We start from the raw sequence: 24,021 nt of genomic DNA on the forward strand, positions 1-24,021 counted from the left end.
AACCTCAGTGCCAGAGACAGGACCACTGCAGCTTGTTCCTGGTAGGTCATCCCCACCAACAGTATCCAAAACGGTATACTTATTGTTGCTGGGAATGGCCACAGGGGTGCTCTGCTCTCTCTGTCTGCTCCCCCTGCCTCTCTTGACAGTCACCCATTTGCCTACCTCCTGTCTTTTCGGTTAAATCGGGGTTTGCTGGGCAGTGTGGCTCAAAGGGGCAGGAGGGCCTGTTCCATACGGTATCTCAATAAATAAATAATCACAGACCCCACCCACTCCAGACATTCCCTCTTCTCCCTGCTCCCTGGCCAGAAGATGGGAACGCCTGAGAGCACACGGACACTGTTATCAGACTATTAAATGGTCCCTTAGAATGACATCACATTATAACCTTGCACCTTGTCTGGCTGCACTGCACTTTCGCTGCAGCTGTTCCACTTGATTCTGCATTTTGTTATTGTTTTCCTTGTTCTACCTCAATGCTCTATTGTAGTGAGTAGATCTGTCTGGATGGTATGCCGAACAAAGCTTTTCTCTCTACCTTGGTACATGTGACAACAAATCTTTTGGGGTGTCGTGGACAGCGAGACAGACTATCAGAGCTTGCAGAGGGATCTGGACCAGCTGGAAAAATGGACCGAAAAATGGCAGGTGGAATTTAATGTGGGATTATCCTCAATTTCCACAATATCCACAATATCCTGGAGTGGAAGGGTGAGGAGCCAGAGGTCGTGGTACATATAGGTACCGATGACATAGGTAGGAAAAGGGAAGAGGTCCTGAAAGGAGAATATAGGGAGTCAGGAAGGAAATTGAGAAGAAGGACTGCAAAGGTAGTAATCTCGGGATTACTGCCTGTGCCACACGACAGTGAGAGTAGGAATGGAATGAGGTGGAGGATAAATGCGTGGCTGAGGGATTGCAGCGGGGGCACCGTGCAATAAAGTTGCAGTGCAATCAATGTAAAAAGTACCGAATACTGGACTTAAGGTGTTATACTTAAATGCACGCAGCATAAGGAATAAGGTGGATGATTTGTTGTACAGTTACAGATTGGCAGGTATGATATTGTGGCCATCACTGAGATGTGGCTAAAGGATGCATGTCTCTGGGAGCTGAACGTCCAAGGATACACAGTGTATCGGAAGGATAGGCAGGTAGGTAGAGGGGGTTGCGTGGCTTTAATGGTAAGAAATGATAATAAATCATTAAAAAGAGTTGACATTGGATTGGAAGGTACAGAAATATTTATGGGTTGAGCTAAGAAATCGCAGGGGTAAAAGGACCCTGATGGCAGTTATCTACAGGCCTCCTAACGGCTGCAGTGAGAGTAGATATAGGACCGATAGAAAATGATGCTAGAGAAATTGTAATGGGAGATAAGGAGATGGCGGAGGAACTGAACAAGTATTTTGCATCAGTCTTCACTGAGGAAGACATCAGCAGTATACCGGACACTCAAGGGTGTCAGGGAAGAGAAGTGTGCGCGGTCACAATTACGACAGAGAAAGTACTCAGGAAGCTGAATAGTCTAAGGGTAGATAAATCTCCCGGACCAGATGGAATGCACCCTCGTGTTCTGAAGGAAGTAGCTGTGGAGATTGCGGAGGCATTAGCAATGATCTTTCAAAATTCAATAGATTCTGGCCTGGTTCCGGAGGACTGGAAGATTACAAATGTCACTCCGCTATTTAAGAAGGGGGCAAGGAAGCAAAAAGGAAATTATAGACCTGTTAGCTTGACATCGGTGGTTGGGAAGTTGTTGGAGTCAATTGTCAAGGATGAGGTTACGGAGTACCTGGAGGCATATGACAAGATAGGCAAAACTCAGCATGGTTTCCTTAAAGGAAAATCCTGCCAGACAAACCTAGTGCAATTTTTTGAGGAAATTACAAAGGAGATGCAGTGGATGTTGTGCTGAAGAAACAGAGTCTGCAGAGAGACTTGGATAAATTGGGGGAATGGGCAAAGACGTGGCAAATGAATTACAATGTCGGAAAGTGCACGGTCATGCAATTCGGTAGAATAAATAAACGGGCAAACTATTATTTAAATAAGGAGAGAATTCAAAGTTCTGAGATGCAACGGATCTTGGGAGTCATCATGCAGGATACCCTTAAGGTTAACCTCCAGGTTGAGTCGGTGGTGAAGAAGGCGAATGCAATGTTGGCATTCATTTCTAGAGGAATAGAATATAGGAGCAGGGGTGTGATGTTGAGGCTCTATAAGGCACTGTTAAGACCTCACTTGGAATACTGTGTGTAGTTTTGGGCTCCTTATTTAAGAAAGGATGTGCTGACATTGGAGAGGGTTCAGAGAAGATTCACTGGAATGATTCCGGGAATGAGAGGGTTAACATATGAGGAATGTTTGACCGCTCTTGGACTGTACTCCTTGGAGTTTAGAAGAATGAGGGGGACCTCATAGAAACATTTTGAATGTTGAAAGGCATGGACAGAGTGGATGTGGCAAAGTTGTTTCCCATGGTGGGGGAGTCTAGTACGAGAGGACATGACTTGAGGATTGCAGGGCGCCCATTCAGAACAGAGACGCGAAAAAAAAATGTTTAGCCAGAGGGTGGTGAATCTATGGAATCTGTTGCCACGGGCGGCAGTGGAGGCCAAATCATTGGGTGTATTTAAGGCAGCGATTGATAGGTATCTGAGTAGTCAGGGCATCAAAGGTTATGGTGAGAAGGCAGGGGAATGGGACTAAAGAGGAGATTGGATCAGCTCATGATGAAGTGGCGGAGCAGACGCGATGGGCCAAATGGCCGACTTCTGCTCCTTTGTCTTATGGTCTTAATGCAAATGAGCGAGGTGTTGCATTTCAGTAAGACCAATCAGAATAGGTCATACGCCGGGAACGGCAGGGCACTGAGGAGCGTGGTAGAACAGAGGGATCTGGGAATACAGGTCCATGATTCATTGAAAGTGGTGTTGCAGGTAGACAGGGTCGCAAAGAAAGCTTTTGGCACATTGGGCTTCATAAATCATAGTTCTGAGATGGGATGTTATGTTGAAGTTGTATAAAACATTGGTGAGGCCTAATTTGGAGTATTGTGTGCTGTTTTGGTCACCTACCTACAGGAAAGATGGCAACAAGGTTGAAAGAGTACTGAGAAGATTTACAAGGATGTTGCCGGGTCTGGAAGAGGACCTGAATTATAAGGAAAGATTGAATAGATTAAGACTATTCCTTGAAACATAGAAGATTGAGAGGAGATTTGATAGATGTATATAAAATGATGTGGGATATAAATAGGATAAATGCAAGCAGGTTTTTTCCACTGAGGTAGGGTGGGACAACATCCAGAGGTCATGGAATAAGGGTGAAAGGTGAAGTTTAAGGGAAACATGAGGGGAGACTTCTTCACTCAAAGGGTTGTGAGAGTGTGGAATGAGCAGCCAGGACAAGTGGTGAATTTGAACTCGATTTTAACATTTGAGAGAAGTTTGGATAGATAGTTGGATGGTAGGGGAGGGAGGGCTGTGGTACCGGCGTAGATCAATGGTAGTAGGCAGTTTTAAATGGTTTGGTATGGACTAGATGGGCCAAAAGGCGTGCTTCTGTGCTGTACTTTTCTATGACTCTCTGATCAGTTTGCCGAGTCCTCCAGATCTGTGGCTAGTGTATTGACACAGGAGACACACACAAGCCCCACAAACAGAACTGTCAGTAAATGACTGTTTTATAATGATAGTAATTAGATGATAATTAGAAGACACCCTCTGCTTCTCTGACAAACTGCTGTAAAATCCTTTACATCACCTCAGCAACAGTGTCTCAGAACATCAGGAAGTAGAGGCCAGAGTCGGTGATTCTGGTCTGTGACTGCTCCATCATTCCTCAGTATCGTCTCGCATCTTTTACCTCAACATAATTTTCCTGCCTCATCCAGTGCTGTCTGATTTCTCCATTCCAAGTGACTATCCACCATGGTCCATGGTAGAGAATTCCACAATTCACCGCACTCTGACTGAAAACATATCTTCACATCTCTGTCCTTGATGGCTAATCCCTTAGTTAAGATCTCAATCATTTTACTCTCTCTCTTTCACCTTTTCATTATTTCACACTTTCATCCTCATTCTTACTCACTTCCTCTGACTCATTTTCTCTGTCCTTGACTCATGTCCTAAATTCTTTTGACTTGCTCTATTTCTCTTCATATCTCTCTCTCTGACATTCATGGAGCCTCTCTCTCTATGTGATAAGTTCTCACTCCTTGACTCTTTTTCTGTCTCCCTTTGACCTCTTCTGTTTCCCTTTCTGTCTTTCTCTCACTGACTCTGCCTCTCCCATTTCCCTCTGACACTCTCTCTCTCTCTCTCTCCCATTTTCCCTCTGATTTTCTCTCTCTCATTTTACTCCTTGTCCCTCTGAATTATACACACACACACAACTTCAAATCCATCTCTCATCTCTCTTGCTTTTCCAAATAATTGAGGAGTAAATCCAACAGATTGGCACATTATGGGATTTGTCCTACATTCCTAACAAAGTGCGTTGTCATATAATACATCCAAGATTGTTTTGACACAAAACTCTCACTTACCGATCACAAGCAAGGTGCCAACTAAGGTGGTGACAGTGGACAAGATAGTGGGTTTACCCCAAATAGGCTCAATCTCAATCCTGCACCGACCCCAGGAACTGCAGGTACAAATATTCACTGTAAAGGAAGGAGACAGCATGAGATGTTGGGAATACTCAGTTGGTCAGGCATCAAAGCTTCAGATTGATGATCCCCCATCTCAGCTGAAATCAGTTTAAGGCGCAAGGAAAGCCCAAAGGAAAGGCCAGGTATTAACTTCTCGGATGACCTGTTTTGGACCCAGTACATTGGTGTAATCACAAAGGCACACCAGTGTCTCGCTAAAGAGATTTAAATCTGCCACGGATAGTCCCAAGCCCCGACTGTGAAAGGAGAAGGGTTGGACATGGGGCTAGCAACCCTACCCAATAAAAGCCCAGAGCAACAGAAACACCTACAGAAGCTCCAAAGATCTCATCCTTGGGAGAAGAACGATCTTCACCTAGAGGGCTATATCTGGGGACAATTTGAAAGACTGGTCCAGTCAGCCGCCTATGCCCCAGTAGGGGTGATGGGTTTAGGAAGAAGAAGGGAGATCTGGCATGTTACCAATTACTCTGACAAATTTCAACAGATGTGTTGTTGAAAGTATCCTGACTGGTCCCATTGTGGTCTGGTAATGCACGGGAATGTAAGAGGCTGCAGAGAGCAGTGGACACCACTGACAGGAGACACTGCCCAAGAAGGCAGTTCTATCGTCAAGGAGTCCCACCATCCAGTTAAGGCCATCTTCTCACTGCTACCTCTGTAGGAGGTACAGAAGCCTGAAGACCCACATCATCAGGTTTAGGGGATAGCTACTTTCCTACAACATTAGGTTCTTGAAGCAGCCTACACAACCCTAACCTTCCCTCAGCAACAGGACAGAATGGACCAGCTTTCGCATCGCTTTGGACTTGTCTCTGTTTTCTTTGTTTTAGCGCAGTCAGATCTTGTTTTCACTCAGTATTTTTCTTTACTGTCTGTGATTTATGTTCAGTGTGTTACCTGAACCTACATCGGGGAGTGGTTAGCATAGTGCGTTACAGCACCATTGATCAGAGCTCGATTTCCGCTAAGTTTGTTTGTTCTGCCCATGACCACATGGGTTTCCTCTGGGTGTTCCAGTGCCTCTCACGTACAGGTTGGGGTTAGTAAGTTGTGGGGCATGCTATATTAGCACCGGAAAGATGACAACTCTTGTGGGCTGCCCACATCAGACTGTGTCGGTTACTGATGCAAAACCACACATTTCACCTTTTTAACTGTTTCCTTGAAACTTCAACTAGTTGGAGCAGAATGTACTGGTCCCGATGTGTCACAATTCAGTTTGAGGTTCAAGGTTAGCCAGAATTAACTGGAATCCACCTCACTGCCATCATATCTGCTTCCCACCTCCTCCGGAGGCACATTCCGGGTATCTATCACTCTACGTGTGAAAAAACTGGCCTTGCCCATCTCCTTTAAATTTCCCCCTCTCACCTTAAAGCTAAGTACTCTAGTATTTGAGGTTTCTACCCTGGGGAAAAGACTGTGACTGTCTACCCCATCTTTGCCTCTCATAATGTTATAAACTTCTCTCAGGTCTCAGACATTCCAGAGAAAACAATATGAGTTTGTCAGCCTCTGCTTATAGCTCATACTCTCTAATCTAGGGAGCATCCTGGTGGACTCTCCTCTACCTCTCTTCAAAGCCTTGACACATTTCCTGTAATGAGGTGACCAGAACTGCACACAATACTCCAGATGTGACCTAACCAAAGTTCTATACAGCTACAACATGACCTCTAGATCTTTGAACATCACCCTGGCATTGAAACCAAGAGTACCATATGTCTTCTTTGCCTTCCCATCTACTTCAAAGTCAAAATAAAATCAATGTGTGTTGCCACATTCAGGGAGTTACTGACCTGCATAGCAAGATCCCACAGGCTCCCATTGGCCCTGCCATTATCTGTCTACTTTCCACTTACATTACTCCCCTACATCACCCCACACTTACAGGATTAACCTCCTTCGACCTTTTTTCCATCCATATTTCCAGAAGATCTACAATCAATAGGGAATTATTGGGTGCATGTGAGACAGAATTAGCTACAGCAGCACAGGGAAATGAGCAGCTGGGGGGGGGCGAGGTGGAACAAACAACTCCAGCATGGACGATCCCAAGCCTGACTGCGAAAGGAGGAGGGTTGGACATGGTATTAGCAACCCCCTCCCATAAAAACCCAGAGCTGCAGAAGCTCCAAAGACCTCATCCCTGGGAGAGGAAGGATCTTCATTGAGCTACACCTTGAAAGACTGCAAGACTGGCTCAGGACTGAGGAATCTCAAAGTTCAGGTCGCCTCACCTGGAAAGATTGTTCGGTGCCTTAGGGTGTAACGTGAAACAGTATGACATGGTCAATATGTCTGTGTCGACCATGATATTTAAATCAAACCTATCCATTTGCACGTGGTCCATATCCCTCCATTCTCTGGCCGGTCTCTCTGAGAGTCTCCTAAATACACTGGATTCTGGTTAGTTGGGCCACTGGCTAATTGGGGCACCTGCTCATTTGGGACAACTCTTAAAGAAAAAAATCTAATCACAAAAATAACCAGAATTCCTCACCAAACAAGAGAAAATCTGCAGATGCTGGAAATCTGAGCAACACACACACAAAATGCTGAGTTCCTTCAGCATTTTGTGTGTTGCTCAGGATTCCTCATTGTTAATTTGGGACAATATGCCACTTAATTGGGACAGAAGACTGTTGCTGAACAGTTCCAAACTAGCATCAGTCACATGCACTTTTGTGGCCATTGGACACTACACAGTGCTTAGAGCAAACAGTTTTGAAATTACGTCAGCTGCATGTGTTTGTGTTCAAAAAGCAGAACTGCTTTGCTCACTGATGTCTCAAGCATTCAGGCTTGGTCATGCCAGAAACTGCTGGGAGTAAAAACAAAATGATTTCACTACTTCAAGGACTTAGGAATTACAAAGAATTTGAAGTAATTGACAATCATCCTGAATGTTACAATGAAAATGGAGATTTGGAGGATGCAATCATCGAATGCATTGTATGAAGGTTGCCCATTGATTTTGTTCTTCTGTTGCTGGCCTATGCCCCAGTAGGGTGATGGGCTTGAGGAAAAGAAGGAGTGGGATTAATGAGATTGCTCCCCTGAGTGCTAGCATGGATCTGCGATGCTTCAGGTAGAAGGCAGTCCCAGTCTACAGGAGCTTGACAGATTGTAGATGAGCACTGGCTAATTGCAAAAGTCATGGTTGTCTGCTTATTGAAGGCATGGGAAAATCATCCTAATCTTTGCCCTGGAATTTGATATCCCAGGTGAAATTGGGTGAGATTCCTAAAATTAACTATTTTCATTCTCAGATATCACAATTCAGTGCCAGAATTTATATGACCATAAGATCATGAGAGATATGAGTAGAATTAGGCCATTCAATCCATTGAATCTGCTCTGCCATTCGATCATGGCTGATTCATTTTCCCTTTGAACCCCATTCTCCCGCCCTCTCCCTGTAACCTCTGACACCCTGACTAATCAAGAATCTATCAAACTCTGTTTTAAATATACCCAATGGATTGGCCTCCACAGCAATCGGTGGCAATGAATTCCACAGATTCACCACTCTCTGGCTAAAGAAATTCCTTCTCATCTCTGCACGTCCACTCAATCTAGGCTTTTAAATATTGCCCATCACTTAATGCCCCAAGAAGGTAGTAATGATCTGATAGTTGAGCCGCAGCTGTCTTTCACAGTGCAGAGGACAGAAACAGCAGTTCAGGGTCCTATCGGTGTTTTGGGTTGAAGCCCTGCACTAGGACAGAGTGGAGAAGGTCAATGGCCGGCATAAAGAGAAGATGGGGAGTGGTGAGACAGGGACCTGAGGTGGGACTGGCAATCGTGTCTTATCAGGATAGGTTGAACGAGCTAAGACTTTTCTCTTTGGAGTGGAGGAGGACGAGAGGTCACTTGATAGAGGTGTAGAAGAAATTAAGAGGCTTACATTGAATGGACAGCCAGAGACTTTTTCCTAGGATGGAATGACTAATACAAGAGGGCATAACTTTAAGGGGTTTTGAGGGTGGGATGTCAGAAGTAGTCTTTTTTACACAGAGAGTGGTGTGCACTGCCAGGGCATCTGCTGGAGGCAGATACACACATTAGGGACAGTTAAGAGACTCGTAGATAGGCATGTGGATGATAGGAAAATCGAGGACTGACTATGTGGGAGGGAAGGATTAGTTTGATCTTAGAGTAGGTTATAACGTTGGAGGCTGAAGGTCTGTTCTATAGGACCCTCTCAGTCTCCTACACTCCACATAATAAAATCCCAACGTCAACACCCCCTTCATCTCACCTGTTCCAACAACCCTACACAACACCCTTCTCTTCCGCCAGCTTCAGAACACTTTACTTGCTGAACAGGCAGGCCATGGGCAAACACAACTTTTCATTTTCTCTGGGAAACAGGTTATGATAGAGAGAACTTCTCCCAGGACTGAAATGGCTAATACCAGAGAGTATGTGCTTAATGGGCAGGGAGTTTTGGGTGTCTGGAATGCGCTGCTTGGAGTGGTGGTAAAGGCAGAAACATTAGGGACTTTTAAGAGATGTTTAGATAGGCAGATGAATGTGAGGAAGTTTTTATTATTATTGTGATTTTTTTTTGTGCTGCATCCGATTCAGAGTTACAATTATTTCATTCTCCTTTACACTTGTGTGCTGGAAATTACATCGGACAACCTTGAATCTTCCTCAAACATCTTAGGGGGGGCTGAAGGGGTGGGATTTAATACCCAAAGTTTTACCTGGTAGAGTGTCTCTGTGTTTCACTGTTGTATCCCCTTTCTCGCGGAGAACAATGACAACCTGATGTAGACCTGGTTCCACCCAGCTCAGACCAACGGACAGGAATGCAAGAGTGTCTGAAAGAGATGTGGACTGTCAGAGTAGGAACGCAGAATAGTGTAGTATGGGCCCTTCAGCCCACAATGTTGTGCTGAGCTTTAAACCTACTCCAAATCAATCTAAACTTTCCCTCCATGGTTGCATAGCAGTCAGCGTAACGCTATTACTGTGTTGGTGACGTGGGTTCAATCCTGCCACTGTCCTTAAGGAGTTTGTACGTTCTCCCAGTGGCCAGGTAGGTTTCCTCTGGGTGCTCTGGTATCCTCCCACAGTCCAAAGATGAGTTAGTGGGTTGATTAGTTATAGGGATGTACTAGGGCAGAATGTGGAGGGAACTGGAGCACCAATGTGGTCAATGTACCACCTCCTCACAGACAGCAGCAGGAATTGAACCCAGGCTGATGACGGTGTGAAGCGTTGCACTAACCGCCATGCTACCGAGTTGCCTCGGTTGGCTAAGAAGTCTCCCGGCTGGCCTAGGCCAGGGTCCCACGGACTTTGCGAACACCAAGAGCTACCCAGCTTCCTCACCGTTTCTCTGGTCCATCTTCCACTTCCTCTGCTCTGCCGGCGGTCCATCGACAGACAGGGTCACTGGTACAGTCCTGCCAGAGACCGTGATGATGATCGCTTGCTCTTCCCTCCTTGGTGTGCAGAGGAAATCTCCGGAATATTCCAGCAGTGGACTGGAAGTGTCATCCCATGCTTCTTCGATGTGGATCACCAGGTGTGCCGTGACAAACAGGGCGGGGTCATCTGCAAGTTGTATTCATAAAGAAAGTGGAGTTACTACCACATCACCGTCTCCCCCAGCACCAGTTTACTTTTCCAGGAGCCTGATGGTTGAAGGATAAAAACTGTCCCTGAATCCGATGGTGAGGGACCTAAGGCTCCTGCACGTCCTGCTTGATGGTAATACTGAGAAGAGGGAATGGCCGGGATGGTGGGTGCTGCTTTCCTGTGGCAGAGCTGCAAGTAAGTGTGCTCAGGCCTGGGGTTAGGGTTTCCCTGTGTCAGACTGGGCTGTAGACTTTTCTGTTCCTGGGTACTGGAGTTCCTGTACCAGGCCAGGGTGTCCAGGACATCCTCCGCTCTGCAGCTACTGAAGTTTGTCAAAGTTTTAAATGAAATGCCGAATCAATTGAAACCTCCAAGAAACTGAAACGACAAGAGCACAGAATGGAATGTTATAATGACAGAGGAAGTGCCCTGTGGACAGACTGTAGGGCGTAGGGTCCTAATGAGGTAGATGGTGAGGTCAGGAGTCCATCCTTATCATACTAGGGACTGTTCAATAGCCTCACCACCACTGAACACATTTACATGAAGTGCTGTTACAGGAGAACAGTCCCCACCTCCTAGGCCATGCTCTCTTCTCATTGCTACCATCAGGATGTCACGCACTGCAACCAAAATCCTCTGACTCTTCTGATCTCCATCCTAACCTGTCCAAGCCTTTCCTCATAGATTGACCATCCCATTGCTGGGGTTCTCCCTAACCTGCTTCCGGTGCATGAACGTCTTTCCACAAGGAAACAGGACGAGGCAGGGGATGTCATGGCTTTTTGATGCTGCCCCACCACTCAATATGATCATGGCTGCTCTACCCTAGACCTCAGCTCCCCCTCTGCCTATAATCCCAAATCCCTTTATCTTTCTAAAACACATCCATCTCCAATTTAATTACTCTACTTCTAATACTGTGCTCAGGAGCGGGGTGGACATACATCTCTACCAAAGGAGGTATAAGACACTCCTTCCCGCCTCCAGCCTACAGGTCACCCTGTTGTAGCACCTGTGTGTACTCCCCTGCCCCCAGTCGGGGTCACATGAAGCTATGGGAGCCGGTGGTGGATGGTCGTATGAGCAGCTGGTGTAGATCACAAGTCCAGGTTATGTGACCACTGATGCCAGGCAGACAATCTCTGGAGAGTATTGATAATGGCTGTGGTCACCCGTCCTGTAAAGACACTGCCCAGAAGAAGGCAATGGCAAACCACTTCTGTAGAAACATTTGCCAAGAACAATCACGGTCATTGATGAGGCCATGATCACCCACATCATACGACATATCACATGATGATGACGACTTTTAACAATCCAACCTTCACACACCAGAATCCTCAGAAAAGGATTTCATATATAATGAAGATGATCTCTTGATCTCCCACTCTAGCTCATTGTGGCCCTTGCATCTTACTGTCTACCTGAACTGCATTTCCGTGGGACTGTAACTCTATAGCTTTATAAGGTACACCAGCACACCTGCTCAATAATGTAAATATCTAAACAGCCAATCATGTGGCAGCAACTCAATACATAAAAGCGTGTAGACATGGTCAAGAGTTTCTGTTGTTGTTCAGACCAAACATCAGAATGGGGGCAGAAATGTGATCTAAGTGACTTTGACTGTGGAATGTTTGTTGTTTCCAGATTAGGTGGTCGAGCAACACAAACAAAATTATGGAGGAACTCAGCAGGTTAGGCAACATCAATAGAAAAGATGTTTCAGGCCAAGACCCTTCTTCAGGACTGAAAAGGAAGGGGATAGATGCATGAACAAAAAGCTGGGGGAAGTGGAAGGGAACAGGTGGGTGGGATAGATCAAGGGCAGCAGAAGAAAGAATCTGATAGGAGAGGAGAGTGGACAACAGGAGGTGGTTTGAGGAGCTCAGAAACTGCTGTTCTGGGATTTTCACACTCAACAGTCTAGAGTTTACAGAGTGGTTGAAAAAAAATCCAGTGAAATTCCTGTTCTGTGATGAAGAAGCCTTATTAATCGGAGAGATCAGAGGGGACTGGCCTAGCTGGTTCAAGCTGACATGAGGTTGCCAGTAACTCAAGTAACCATAGTTTACAACAGTGATGTACAGGAGAGCATCTCTGAAAGCACAACACATCGAACCGTGAGGTGGATGGGTTACAGCAGCAGAAGACCATGAACAGACGCTCAGCGGCCACTTTATTAGCTACAGGTAGAGTGGCCGCTGAGAATGTATTCTGCAATCTGTTACTGCTTTTCCCTTTGTACGTCCTCAATGTATTCATGTACAGAATGTTCAGTGTGGATGGCGTGCACTTGTAAGCTTGTATTTTGAAACATGACAATAAGGACAAGGGTAGAGTAGCAGTCAGTGCAGTAAGCACTGATCAGGTTTGATTCCTGCCACAGTCTGTACATTCTCCCCCAGTCCAAAGGGTTAGGGTTAGAAAGTTGTGGGTATGCTATGTTGGTGCTGGAAACATGGTGATACTTGCAGGCTGCTCAGCACATCCTCACCGATTCAAAGTAACACATTTTATTGTATGTTTCAATGTATATATGACAAATAAAGCTAACCTAATTTTTTAAAATAAACCAACTAGAGAATTTCAGAGACTGTCAGTGACCAACACTATGCGCAGAATCACAGACATGGTCTCTGTATAACATCAAGTATAACCTCCTTACTTTTGTATTAAATTCTACCAGCAGTAAACTGTAACTTCCAGTCAACAGGCTAGTACTTTTCCAAATATTGAGCTGAATGGCCTCAGCCTGTATCCTAACAATTCTGTGACTGCCCAGAGGAGAGCTGAATGGCAGAAGGCCCAACAGGATCAGGGTGAATATAAAAGCAGCTGGTGAGCTGTTACCACTGGAGCCCGAATCAAAACCAGAGGGGTGAAGATTTAAAGATTAATGATGAGCTTTATTTGTTACTTATACAGTGAAATGTGTCGTTTTGTGTCAACAACCAACATAGATCATGACAATGAACCCATGAAGACTACCTCACTTTATTTTTTGCTCTTTTTGATTACTTAATTTATTTATTATGTATTACAATATACTACCACACAAAACATCAAGTTTCACGACTTACTGTATGCCAGTGAGATTAAACCTGATTCTGATTCTGACAACAACCCAAGGATATACTGGGGGAAGCCCTCAAGCATTCCACACTTCCGGCACCAACATAGTATATCCACAACTTGCTAACCTCAACCCGTACATCTTCAGATCACGGGAGGAAACGCCATCAGTCACAGGAAGAATGTACCCACTCCTTATAGACAGTCACGGCAAAAGCAGCAGATCACCAGCGCTGGACAGTGTTATGCTAGCTGTGACATTACCGTGTAACCCCGAAGGGGTAGTCGGGGTGGGGGTGAGCAGGAGAGTGAGGACCGAAAGTCTCAGACCCGGATCTGGGAAACAACGAACCTAAGCCTGAAGCCACCAAATTATCCCGAGCATCTTTCACATATCCACGTCCTCTGCATTCTTGCTAAGTAATTGCATTCCAGTGTTTTATTTAGAGAAACAGCACAGTAACAGGCTCTTCTGGCCCAACAAGCCTGTGTTACCCAGTTATACCCTGTGACCAATTAACCTACTAACTCGGACTGTGGGAGGAAACCCACGTAGTCACGGGGAGAACACACAAACTCCTCACAGACAGCGGCAGGAATTGAACCCCAGTCATAGGCGCTGTTACACTACCACTCCGCCGAGAGTTCGAGGCTGTTACTGACAATCCTTGGCGGGGGATGTCAGCCGCTCCCCCACAGACCAACCCGTGCAGGGAATAATGTGGATTGAAAGAGTGCAGAGAAAATTCACAAGCTGGGACCTGAGGAGCTGAGTTACAGGGAAAGATTGAACAGGTTGGGGCTTCATTCCCTAGACTGGAGAATGAGGGTAAATTTGATAGAGGTGTACAAAATTATGAGGGGTACAGATAGGGTAAATAAAAGCAGGCTTTTCCACTGAGATTGGGTGAGACTAGAAGTCACGTGTTAAAGGTAAAGGGTGAAAGGAGAACTTCATCACTCAGAGGGTGGAGAGAGTGTGGAATGAGCTGCCAGTGGACATGATGGATGCAAGTTCAATTGCAACATTTAGAAATTTAGATAGCTGCGTGGATGAGAGGGCTGTGGTCCAGGTGCAGGTCAGTGGGACTCGGCAGAGTAACAGTTCAGCATGGACTGGATGGGACGAAGGCCCTGCTTCAGTGCTGTAGTGCTGGATGATGATATGACACCTGCCTCAGCTGATAGTTTGACAGCTGGCTTAATGTTGCTAAGTGGTGCCAGAATAAACATTGGGTTCTGGGCTCTGCAGGAACGTTCCTGAACAGTCGCATCAGTTGCAACATGGCCAGGTTTCTATGGAGACGACAGTCAGTTTGTTTTATCATCATTCACGTAACTATCACACTTACACCACTCAGGCCTGACCCTTGGTGCGTTATTTTTTGCTTACCAAGGTCGACGTTGGTAAAGAATGTGTCTCAAATTCCCAGGAGCTGAGCAGCCCCCAGAATACGACAAGAGGCGAGGGATTAGAGAGCCTCACCCTTCTCGTCCTGCCAGCTGAGTCACCAGGCATTTGAGCCTAAACACCAGCATTTATCAGAGACATAACATTCAACACAGAATCAGGCCATCCAGCCCAACTGATCAGTGCTGACCAAGATTCCTATCTAAGCCATTTACCCATGTTCCACTCATTATCCCTCGAGATCTTCCCTATCCATGTAGCTGTCCAAATACCTTTGCAAAGGTCAAAGTAAATTCATTATCGAAGTACATCTATGTCACCATATACTACCCCGAGGGTTATCTTCCTGCGTACATTCAGAGTAAATACAAGAAACACTAGAATCAATGAAAGATCACACAAAACAGGACGGACAACCCGGACAACCTGCTTGAGCAAAAGACAATGAACTGTGCAAATTCAAAAAAAGGGGGAAAATAGTAATAATAAACAATTAAGCAATAAATGTTAAGAAGGTTCCTTAAGGTTGTTATAGCTGAAGATGGGTGTAGTGGGGATAAATTCCCACTACTTGTTTAATGCCCCCAATGGCGTGTGTCTCGAATAGCCTCTGACGACCAAGTCCAGTTCCTGGCCTTCCTGTGTGGTTTAACTACAAAGCCGGGTGGAACCATTTCTACTGACAGGAGAAGAGGCAAACTGGTGCCTTAAAACCAGTCCCTTTCTGCAGATGGGGCTCGTCAGCCATGGCTGGCAGCTCATCTAGGAGAAGGAAAACTCTGACCTCAAACCTTCGCTGCCTTGTGGCTGAACCCACTCAACGGGAAGGCTTTGGGAGTAAACCCCGAGGGAAGGTCTGGAGCTGGACTCCCAAAGGCAGTCCCATGTTAAGTTCAGCACTGACTAGTAACTCCTGTGATACCGCTGGTGCCAAACTGTATCGGTCCCTTTGTATTCTGATGCACCATCAATAACTCACACTGAGACGTAAGGCGAGATATCAGCTTTTATTGACTGGAAGAAGGAACCAGGAGTGAGTGTCTATCATACAATGTCCTGGAGACTGAGGCCGAGCGTCAGGCCTCAGATCTCCTTTATACAGGGGCCTGTGGGAGGAGCCACAGGAGCAGTCAGCAGGGGGCGTGTCCCGACAGGCACATAGTTCACCACATATTCATCAGCTGTGTGGAGAGGGGGAGCCTGACGCATGGGCAACAGCTTGCTCCCCGTATCATACTGCACTGCCTTGCTTATGAGAGCTGGGATGGAACATCCATGGACGATCCTGACCAACAGGGGGCCACAAATACAGAAAACATGATATGAAGAGTCCTTGAGAGTGTTGTTAATATACCTGCCTCAACTCCTGGCAGCTCATGACATATACTGAACACCGTCCAGGTGAAAAAGTTGTCCTGAAACATTAACTGTGTATTCATTTTCGTAGCTGCTGCCTGACCCGCTGAGTTCCTCCAGCATTTTGTGTGTGTTGCTCTGGATTTTCCAGCATCTGTAGGATCTCTTGTGTTTATAGTTCCTGACTTCTTATAACATTCCCACTCCAATCTGTAAAGCAGCCACAGCTCACTCACCTGTCCTCGGTCTCTGACTCAGACACACTGTCTGTCTGTCACACTAACGTCACAGTCACGGTGCTAAAGGCAATTCTCTGATTTAACGCAAAATGTTCTAACTAAAAGAGCAAGAGTGGGAGGGGGTTTGTAAGAAGAAAGGAGAGGGGGTGCTAAGGTGATTAAAGATGGAGAGAGTGTGATGGGGAGGGGGGAAGCAAGGAAAAAAGAGAGATTGCAAAAAGTGGAGAGAAAATGGACATAATAGCAAACATGGCAATAGAAAGCGAGTGTGAGTGGGAGAGAGAGTGAGGGGGAGAGGGGGAGAGAGGGAAAGAGAGGGAGAGAGAGGGACAGTTAGAGAGAGGGAAAGAGAGGGAGAGAGAGAGGGTGAGAAGGAGTTAGAGAGAGGGTGAGAGAGTGAGGGGGAAAGAGAGGGAGAGAGAAAAAGAGAGTGTAAAGAAAAGGAAGACAAGCAGAAGAGTGGGATAGGTTGCTATAGTGATCAGTGAATAGAGAGAGACGGAGAGAAAGGAGATAGGGAAGGAGGTCAAGACTAAGAGAGGGACAGGGAAACTGAAGAGAGGGGTTGCTATGGTGATCATGAGAACAATGAGAGAGGGGGAAGTAGAAAAGGTGAGAGAAGGAGGAAGAATGGTGTGCCGGGCTGGGAAAAGCATAACGGGGAGAGAGAGAGACAATGAGAGGTACAGTGAAAGTGGAAGACTGGACAGAGAAAGATGGAGGCTGAGAGGAGGGAAGTGGGAGAAGAGGTAAGATCCTCACCTGCTAACATTAAACGTAAAATCTGGAATTTCAGTATTTTATATTCACAGCTAGCAAATATCTTGTAAAATTAAAAGAGGAATTTAATCAAAAGAAAAGCAGAAACAGATGGAAATGGAAAGAGAGAGTATGAAAGAAGCAGAAAGAAGAGTGAATTGAGGAAAAGAGGAAATGAGGGAGAGCATAAAGCATAAGAGTAGAATTAGGCCACTCAGCCCATTGAGTCTGTTCTGCTGTTCCATCGTAAGACCAAAAGCCAAAGGAACAGAATTAGGTCATTTGGCCCATCGTCTGCCCTTCCATTGTTGCCATGGCTGATCCTTTTTTCCCCCTCCTCAGTCATTCCATATAGCTGAATTATTGGAGAAAGAGAAGCAGAGAAATGTGGAGACAGAAGAGAGAGTATAGAAATGAGATTGGAGGGGAGGAGTAGAGGGAGAGATACAGAGAGAGAGAGAATGATGCAGAGCGGGAGGCGATGGTGAGAAACAGAGGAGGAGAGTTAAGGAGAGGGAGAATAAAAATAACAGGGAGCTAGAAGGAGAGGAAAGTACACACACACACACACACAGACACACACGCACACACACACACACACAGACACAGACACACACAGACACACACACCCACACACACACACACACACAGACACACACACACAGACACACACACACAGACACACACACACACACAGACACACACACACAGACACACACACACACACACACACACACACACACACACAGACACACACACACACACACACACACACACACACGCACACTCCCACACAAACATACACTCGTTCACACACACACTCCCTCCCACACAAACACACACTCGTTCAGACACACACACACACACACACACACACACACACACACACACACACACACACAGACACACACACACAGACACACACACAGACACACACACACACAGACACACACAGACACACACACACACACACACACACACACACACAGACACACACACACAGACACACACACACACACCCACACACACACAGACACACACACACACACACACACACACACACACACACACACACGCACACTCCCACACAAACACACACTCGTTCAGACACACACACACACACACACACACACTCACAGATCCTGGATTTCCTCACTAGTAGACCCCAATCAGCTCAGATTGGCAAAAACATCTCCTCCATAATCTCCATCAGCACAGCAGGGATGTGTGCTTAGCCGCCTGCTCTACACCTATGACTGTGTGGTAAAATACAGCCCCAACAACATATACAAGTTTGCTGATGACACCACTGTTGTGGACTGTAACAAAGGTGGTAATGAATCAGCATACAGGAGGGAGATTGAAAACTTGGCTGAGTGGTGTAATAACAACAACCTCCCACTCAATGTCAATAAGACCAAAGAACTGATTGTAGGCTTCAGGAGAGGTGAGCCAGAGGTCCGTGAGCCAGTAATCATCAGAGAATCGGGGTGGAGAGGGTCAGTAACTTTAAATTCCTGGGTGTCACTGTTTCGGATGACCTGCCCTGGACCCATCATATAAATATAATTGTGAAGAAAACATGACACTGCCTCTACTTCCTCAGGAGTCTGTGGAGATTCGGCATGTCATCGAAAACCCTAGCAAACGTCTATAGATGTGTGGTGGAAAGTGTGCTGACTGACTGCATTACCTCCCGATGTGGGAACACCAATGCCTTTGAGTGGAAAATCCTACAAGAGGTAGTGGATTTGGCCCAGTACATTATGAATAAAGCCCTCCCAACTATTGAGCACATCCATCAAAGCAGCATTCATCAAAGATCCTCACCGCCCAGGCCATGCTCTTCCTTCACCACTGTCATCAGATAGAAAGTACAAGAGCCTCAGGACTCACACCACCAGGTTCAAGAACAGTTACAACCCCACAACCATCAGGCTCTTCAAGAAAAGGGGTTAACTATACTCATTTACAGACTCTGTTATATTGTTATTTCATGCTCATTATTTATTACAGTACTATTTATTTATATCTGCATTTGTTTACAGTTAACAGTTCCTGAAATTTACAATTCACAGTTACTGTTCTATAGATCTGCTAAGTATGCCAACAGGGAAAAGAATCTCAGGGTTGTAGGTGGTGATATGTATGTACTTGGATAATAAATTTTACTTTGAACACACACCACACACACACACACACACACACACACACACACACACACACACACAAACACACAAACACATATATACACTCACACACACACAAACACACGCACACAGACACACACACACAAACACACACATATATACACTCATACACACACAGACACACAAACACAAGCACACATACAGACGCACACACACACACACAAACACACGCACATATATATACACACACACAGACACACAAACACACGCACACATACAGACACACACACACATACAAACACACACACACACACACTCATACACACTCTCACACACACACACACACAATAGAGAGAGCAAGAGCAAACTGAAGAGAGAGGCAGTGAGAGGATAAGATTGAACAGATGAACAGAGAGCACGGTCTCAGTCCTGTTCCGACCATGGAGTCAGTAATGAAGTGAGTGAGGGAGGGAGTGTGACACACACGTAGGAAAAGACTGAGATGAGGAAAGAAAACAGTGAAGAGGGTGGTGATGTAATCAGCAAGTGAGTATTAGGAGGACTTCTCCCTCACTCTATGCCTCTGTCACCGTCGTGTTTTATAAAATCTCCTCTCATTAAGCGGGTACCGTCTGGGTCGTCTGCATGAGCAGACATGTTGTCCGGAGCTCTGGGCGTAATACCTGTGTGAGGAGACATGCTATCTGAGTCAGTAGTTATGCCGACTGGATAAGCAGACATGTTGTCTAAGCACTTGGGTGTACCGTCTGGGCTGGGAAGATACTGTCTGTGTCACCTGGGTGAGTGAACATGCCGTGTGGGCCTCTCAGTGCGCAGATGTGCCATCTGGACCTGTGGCCGTGCTGTCTGTGTGAACGGTATCCAGTCTTCTCCAACAACAGTGTTATTGGACAGTGATGCTTGTGTCTGTCACTGAGACGTGACCTTCTTACCTCTGTCCTCAACCAGAACATCCAGCTGGTGGGGGCTTCCTGCCGGTCGACGGCCCAGGAAGGTCACCTCCCCAGAGTCAGAGCCAACCGAGACCCACTGTGTGGTGGCGTTTCTCAGACGGTACCTGGGGAACACCAGAGAATTAAACCCAGCTGCCTTGGGGAATATGTCAGCATACGCGGAGGAGAACAAATCCTCGTGCTTTCTGTCCCCATGCCCCTCGTGACGTTGTGCACCTCTCTGAGGTCAGTCCTTCTTTCTTTGCTCACTCTCCCTCTCGTCCTCAGGGCAAATACCAACTAGGTAGGGCTGTTACATCAACCCGTGCACCCTCAAATACCCAACTGTGACTAGAGGCAAAGTTCAGGCAGAATGACACAATTTCCCCTTGGCTGGAACTGCATTCCTGTTCTCGGAATAGTTGGAGAGGGAGGTGAATGTTTACAATTCAGTGGAACACGGAGACTGAGAGGACAGACCAGGCTGGGATTTACACAGTGAGCGGTGGGACACTGACTTTTGAACTCAATTCCTCGACTAATAAAAGCAAGCATGTCTTTAACCTTCTTAAGCACCAGATCAAATTGTGTAGCCACTTCCTGAGAGATGTGAACTTGGATCCCATTTGTGCGCAGTTTTTCATTGATGCTTTTGTGTCTCTTTGTATCTACTGTGAATGTTCATGAGACAAAGAATCTCAGGGTTTTACATAGTGACATAAATGTACGTTGATAATAAATTTACTTTGAGCTTTGAGGAGTGTGTTGGACCAAGGGTTCTGTGAATACATAACCATAATTCCTTGAATTTGTTCATGTGTCACAGGTTGTAAAGAGAGCTACCGGCACATTGGTGATGCCTAATTTGGAGCATTGTGTGTAGTCCTGGTCATCTACAACTTCAACATAACTAACTCTCTAGCTAGAGTAATTACTCCTCATCTCTGTTCTTAAGGGACCTCCTTATATTGTGAGGTTCTGACCTCTGGTTCTAGACTTCTCCACGAAAGGAAACATCTTCTCCTCATCCATTCTATCTAGGTCTTTCAATATTCAGTAGGTTTCAATGAGATCCTCCCTCATTCTTCTAAACTCCAGAGAGTACAGATCCGGAGCCGTCAACTGCGCCTCATACATTAACCTTCTCGTTCCCGGAATCTTTCTCGTGAACCTTTTCTGAACCCTCACCAGTGGCAGCTCTAACGTTTTTAGATCAGGGGCCCAAAACTGTTCACAATACTCCAAGTGTGTTCTGACCAATGCGTTATAAACCCACACAATCACATACAGTCATTGGTGGGAATTGAACCTGTCGCTGTGGCATTACACTAGTCACTGTGCTACCATGACGCCCTGGTAAGGTGCTTACCGGGCAGGCTTTTCTGGGCCATCAGGGTCACGTCCCTCCAGCTTCAATAATACAGTTCCGGGCCGTGCTTCCCGTGACACGTTCACCTCGTACTGCTCCTGCAGCAGTTGTGGCCGCTCATTCACGTCCTCCACCCGGACAAAGATAGTCGAGGTAGAGCTGGGGCCGTACTCGGCGCCTTCCAGCTCCTCCCTGTTCCTGGCGATCACCACGAGGGTATATTCACTCACAGCCTCAAAGTCCAGTACCTACCAACACAGAGAGTACACTGTCACCACAAGAGTTACCTCACCCTCAAGGGTAATCACTCAAAACTGCACTTCCCACAAAACAAAATGCTGGAGGAACTCAGCAGGCCAGGCAGAATCTATGGAAAAAAGTACAGTCAATGTTTTGGCCTGAAACTTCCCACATTGTGACCCTCCCTCAGTATAAACCCTCCTACAGTGTGACTCTCTGAGAGTTATTGATGATGCATCAATTTTATTAGCTGCAAGAGACAACCACACAACATCCTGGAGACAGGGAGGAGCAGTGCCTCCAATGGCCTTTATACAGGGGTCTGTGGGAGGAGCCACAGGAGCAGTCAGCAGGGGCGTGTCCAGACAGGTATATGTAGTTCACCACAGGTGGCCAAGATAATGTTTCCCAGGGCTAAAATAGTTAATACGAGAGGGCATAAGGTGATTACAGGAAAGTATAGGGGGGTGTTAGAAGTAAGTTTTTTTACACAGAGAGTACTGAGTGCATGGGTAATGGTAGAGGCAGACACAGTACTGTGCACATATATAGCTAGAGGGCCAAAGACCTTTGCACAGCACTGTATGTGTCAATGTGGCACAGAGCAAGTTTGTAAATCTGGCAGAAGCAAAGGGGAAGATGGAACACCGTGGGAGGGGTGTGGGACAGGTGGCAGTGGGTGGCTTGGGTGCAGACACACCCAGCCCTGAGACACCAGGCAAGGTCATTTGATTCCAAACAAGTAGTTTATTGATCATTACAAAATGTCTCTCTGGGGCTTCCCACTCCATCCCCTCTCCTTTCCCCTTTTCCCAACCATGATTCCCCTCTCCCTGCCCCCTTCCTACTCTCAGTCCACAATAGAGACCTAGGTCAGAACCAGGTCTATCAGCAGAGTCAGAATCAGGTTTAACATTACCGGCTATGTCGTGAAATGTGTTAACTGAATGGCAGCAGTACACTGCAATACCTGATAATATAGAAAAATAAATAAATTGTAGTCAGTGTATGTATATTAACTAGTTAAATTAAAAAATAGTAGTCAAAAGCAGAAGTAATTAAAAAAGTTGTGAGTTAGTGTTCATGGTTTCAATGTCCATTTAGGAATCGGATGGCAGAGGGGAAGAAGCTGTTCCTGAATCACTGAGTGTGGGCCTTCAGGCTTCTGTACCTCCTACCTGATGGTAACAGTGAGAAGAGAGCATGTCCAGGGTGATGGGGGTCACTCATACCTGTAATGAAATTTGTTTTTTTTTGTGCCAACAGTACAGTACAATACATAAAATTACCACAGTACTAAAGTCTTAGGGTTAGATTGACCTTAGATTAAAAGTTCGGCATAATATCATGGGCCAAAGGGCCTGAACTGAGCTGTAATGTTCTGTGTACTATGACACAAAGAATGGAGAGCTTCAAAGGAGGTCTAAGAGAGGGAGTGAGAGAATGACAGAGAAAGAGGGAGAGAAGCAGAGAGAAAGAGAGAGGGAAGAATATAATACAGATGTAGAGGGAGATGGAATGAACTGACTTTATTTCTTACATCCACATACATGAGGAGTAAAAATCTTTGCATTACATCTCTGTCTAAATGTGCACTGTGCAATCATAGTAATTTATAATAAATAGAACAGTCAATGTAACATAAAAATACCCTCATATCAGAGTGAGTTCATCAGTCTGTTGGTCCTGGCTTTTATGCTGCGGTACCGTTTCACGGATGGTAACAGCTGGAATAGACTGCGTTTGGGGTGGCTTGGGCGGCCAATGATCCTTTTTTCACACCTGTCCTTGTAAATGTCCTGAACTACAAGATGTTTCCTGGATTGGGGAGCATGCCTTATGAGAACAGGATGAGCGAGCTCGGCCTTTTCACCTTGGAGTGACGGAGGATGAGGGGTGACCTGATGGAGGTGTACAAGATAATGAGGGGCATTGATCGTGTGGATAGTCTGAGGCTTTTTCCCAGGGCTGAAATGGCTAACATGAGGGGGCACAGTTTTAAGGTGTATGGAAGTAGGTACAGAGGAGATGGCAGTGGTAAGTTTTTTATACAGAGAGCGGTGAGTGCGTGGAATGGGCTGCCGGCGACGGTAGTGGAGGTGGTAAAATAAAGGTAAAATAAAATAAGGTCTTTTAATGAACTCCTGGATAGGTACAGTGAGCTTAGAAAAATAGAAAATCTGG

The 24,021-nt window shown here is 45.9% G+C and overlaps 1 protein-coding gene across 1 annotated transcript in view; it reads right to left on the reverse strand.

Moving 5' to 3' along the window:
- LOC132407061 (cadherin-16-like) overlaps positions 1-24,021 on the reverse strand; it is an 83,740-nt gene that overhangs the window by 5,343 nt on the left and 54,376 nt on the right. The window contains exons 13-17 of the mRNA XM_059993311.1: positions 21,598-21,845; positions 20,229-20,353; positions 10,034-10,258; positions 9,403-9,519; positions 4,559-4,675 (exon numbers count right to left, since the gene is read on the reverse strand). Coding sequence (XP_059849294.1) covers positions 4,559-4,675; positions 9,403-9,519; positions 10,034-10,258; positions 20,229-20,353; positions 21,598-21,845 — 832 coding nt within the window. The remainder of the gene's footprint in view (positions 1-4,558; positions 4,676-9,402; positions 9,520-10,033; positions 10,259-20,228; positions 20,354-21,597; positions 21,846-24,021) is intronic.

The sequence above is a fragment of the Hypanus sabinus genome, chromosome 17 (assembly GCF_030144855.1).
Source record: "Hypanus sabinus isolate sHypSab1 chromosome 17, sHypSab1.hap1, whole genome shotgun sequence".
Taxonomy (NCBI): domain Eukaryota; kingdom Metazoa; phylum Chordata; class Chondrichthyes; order Myliobatiformes; family Dasyatidae; genus Hypanus; species Hypanus sabinus.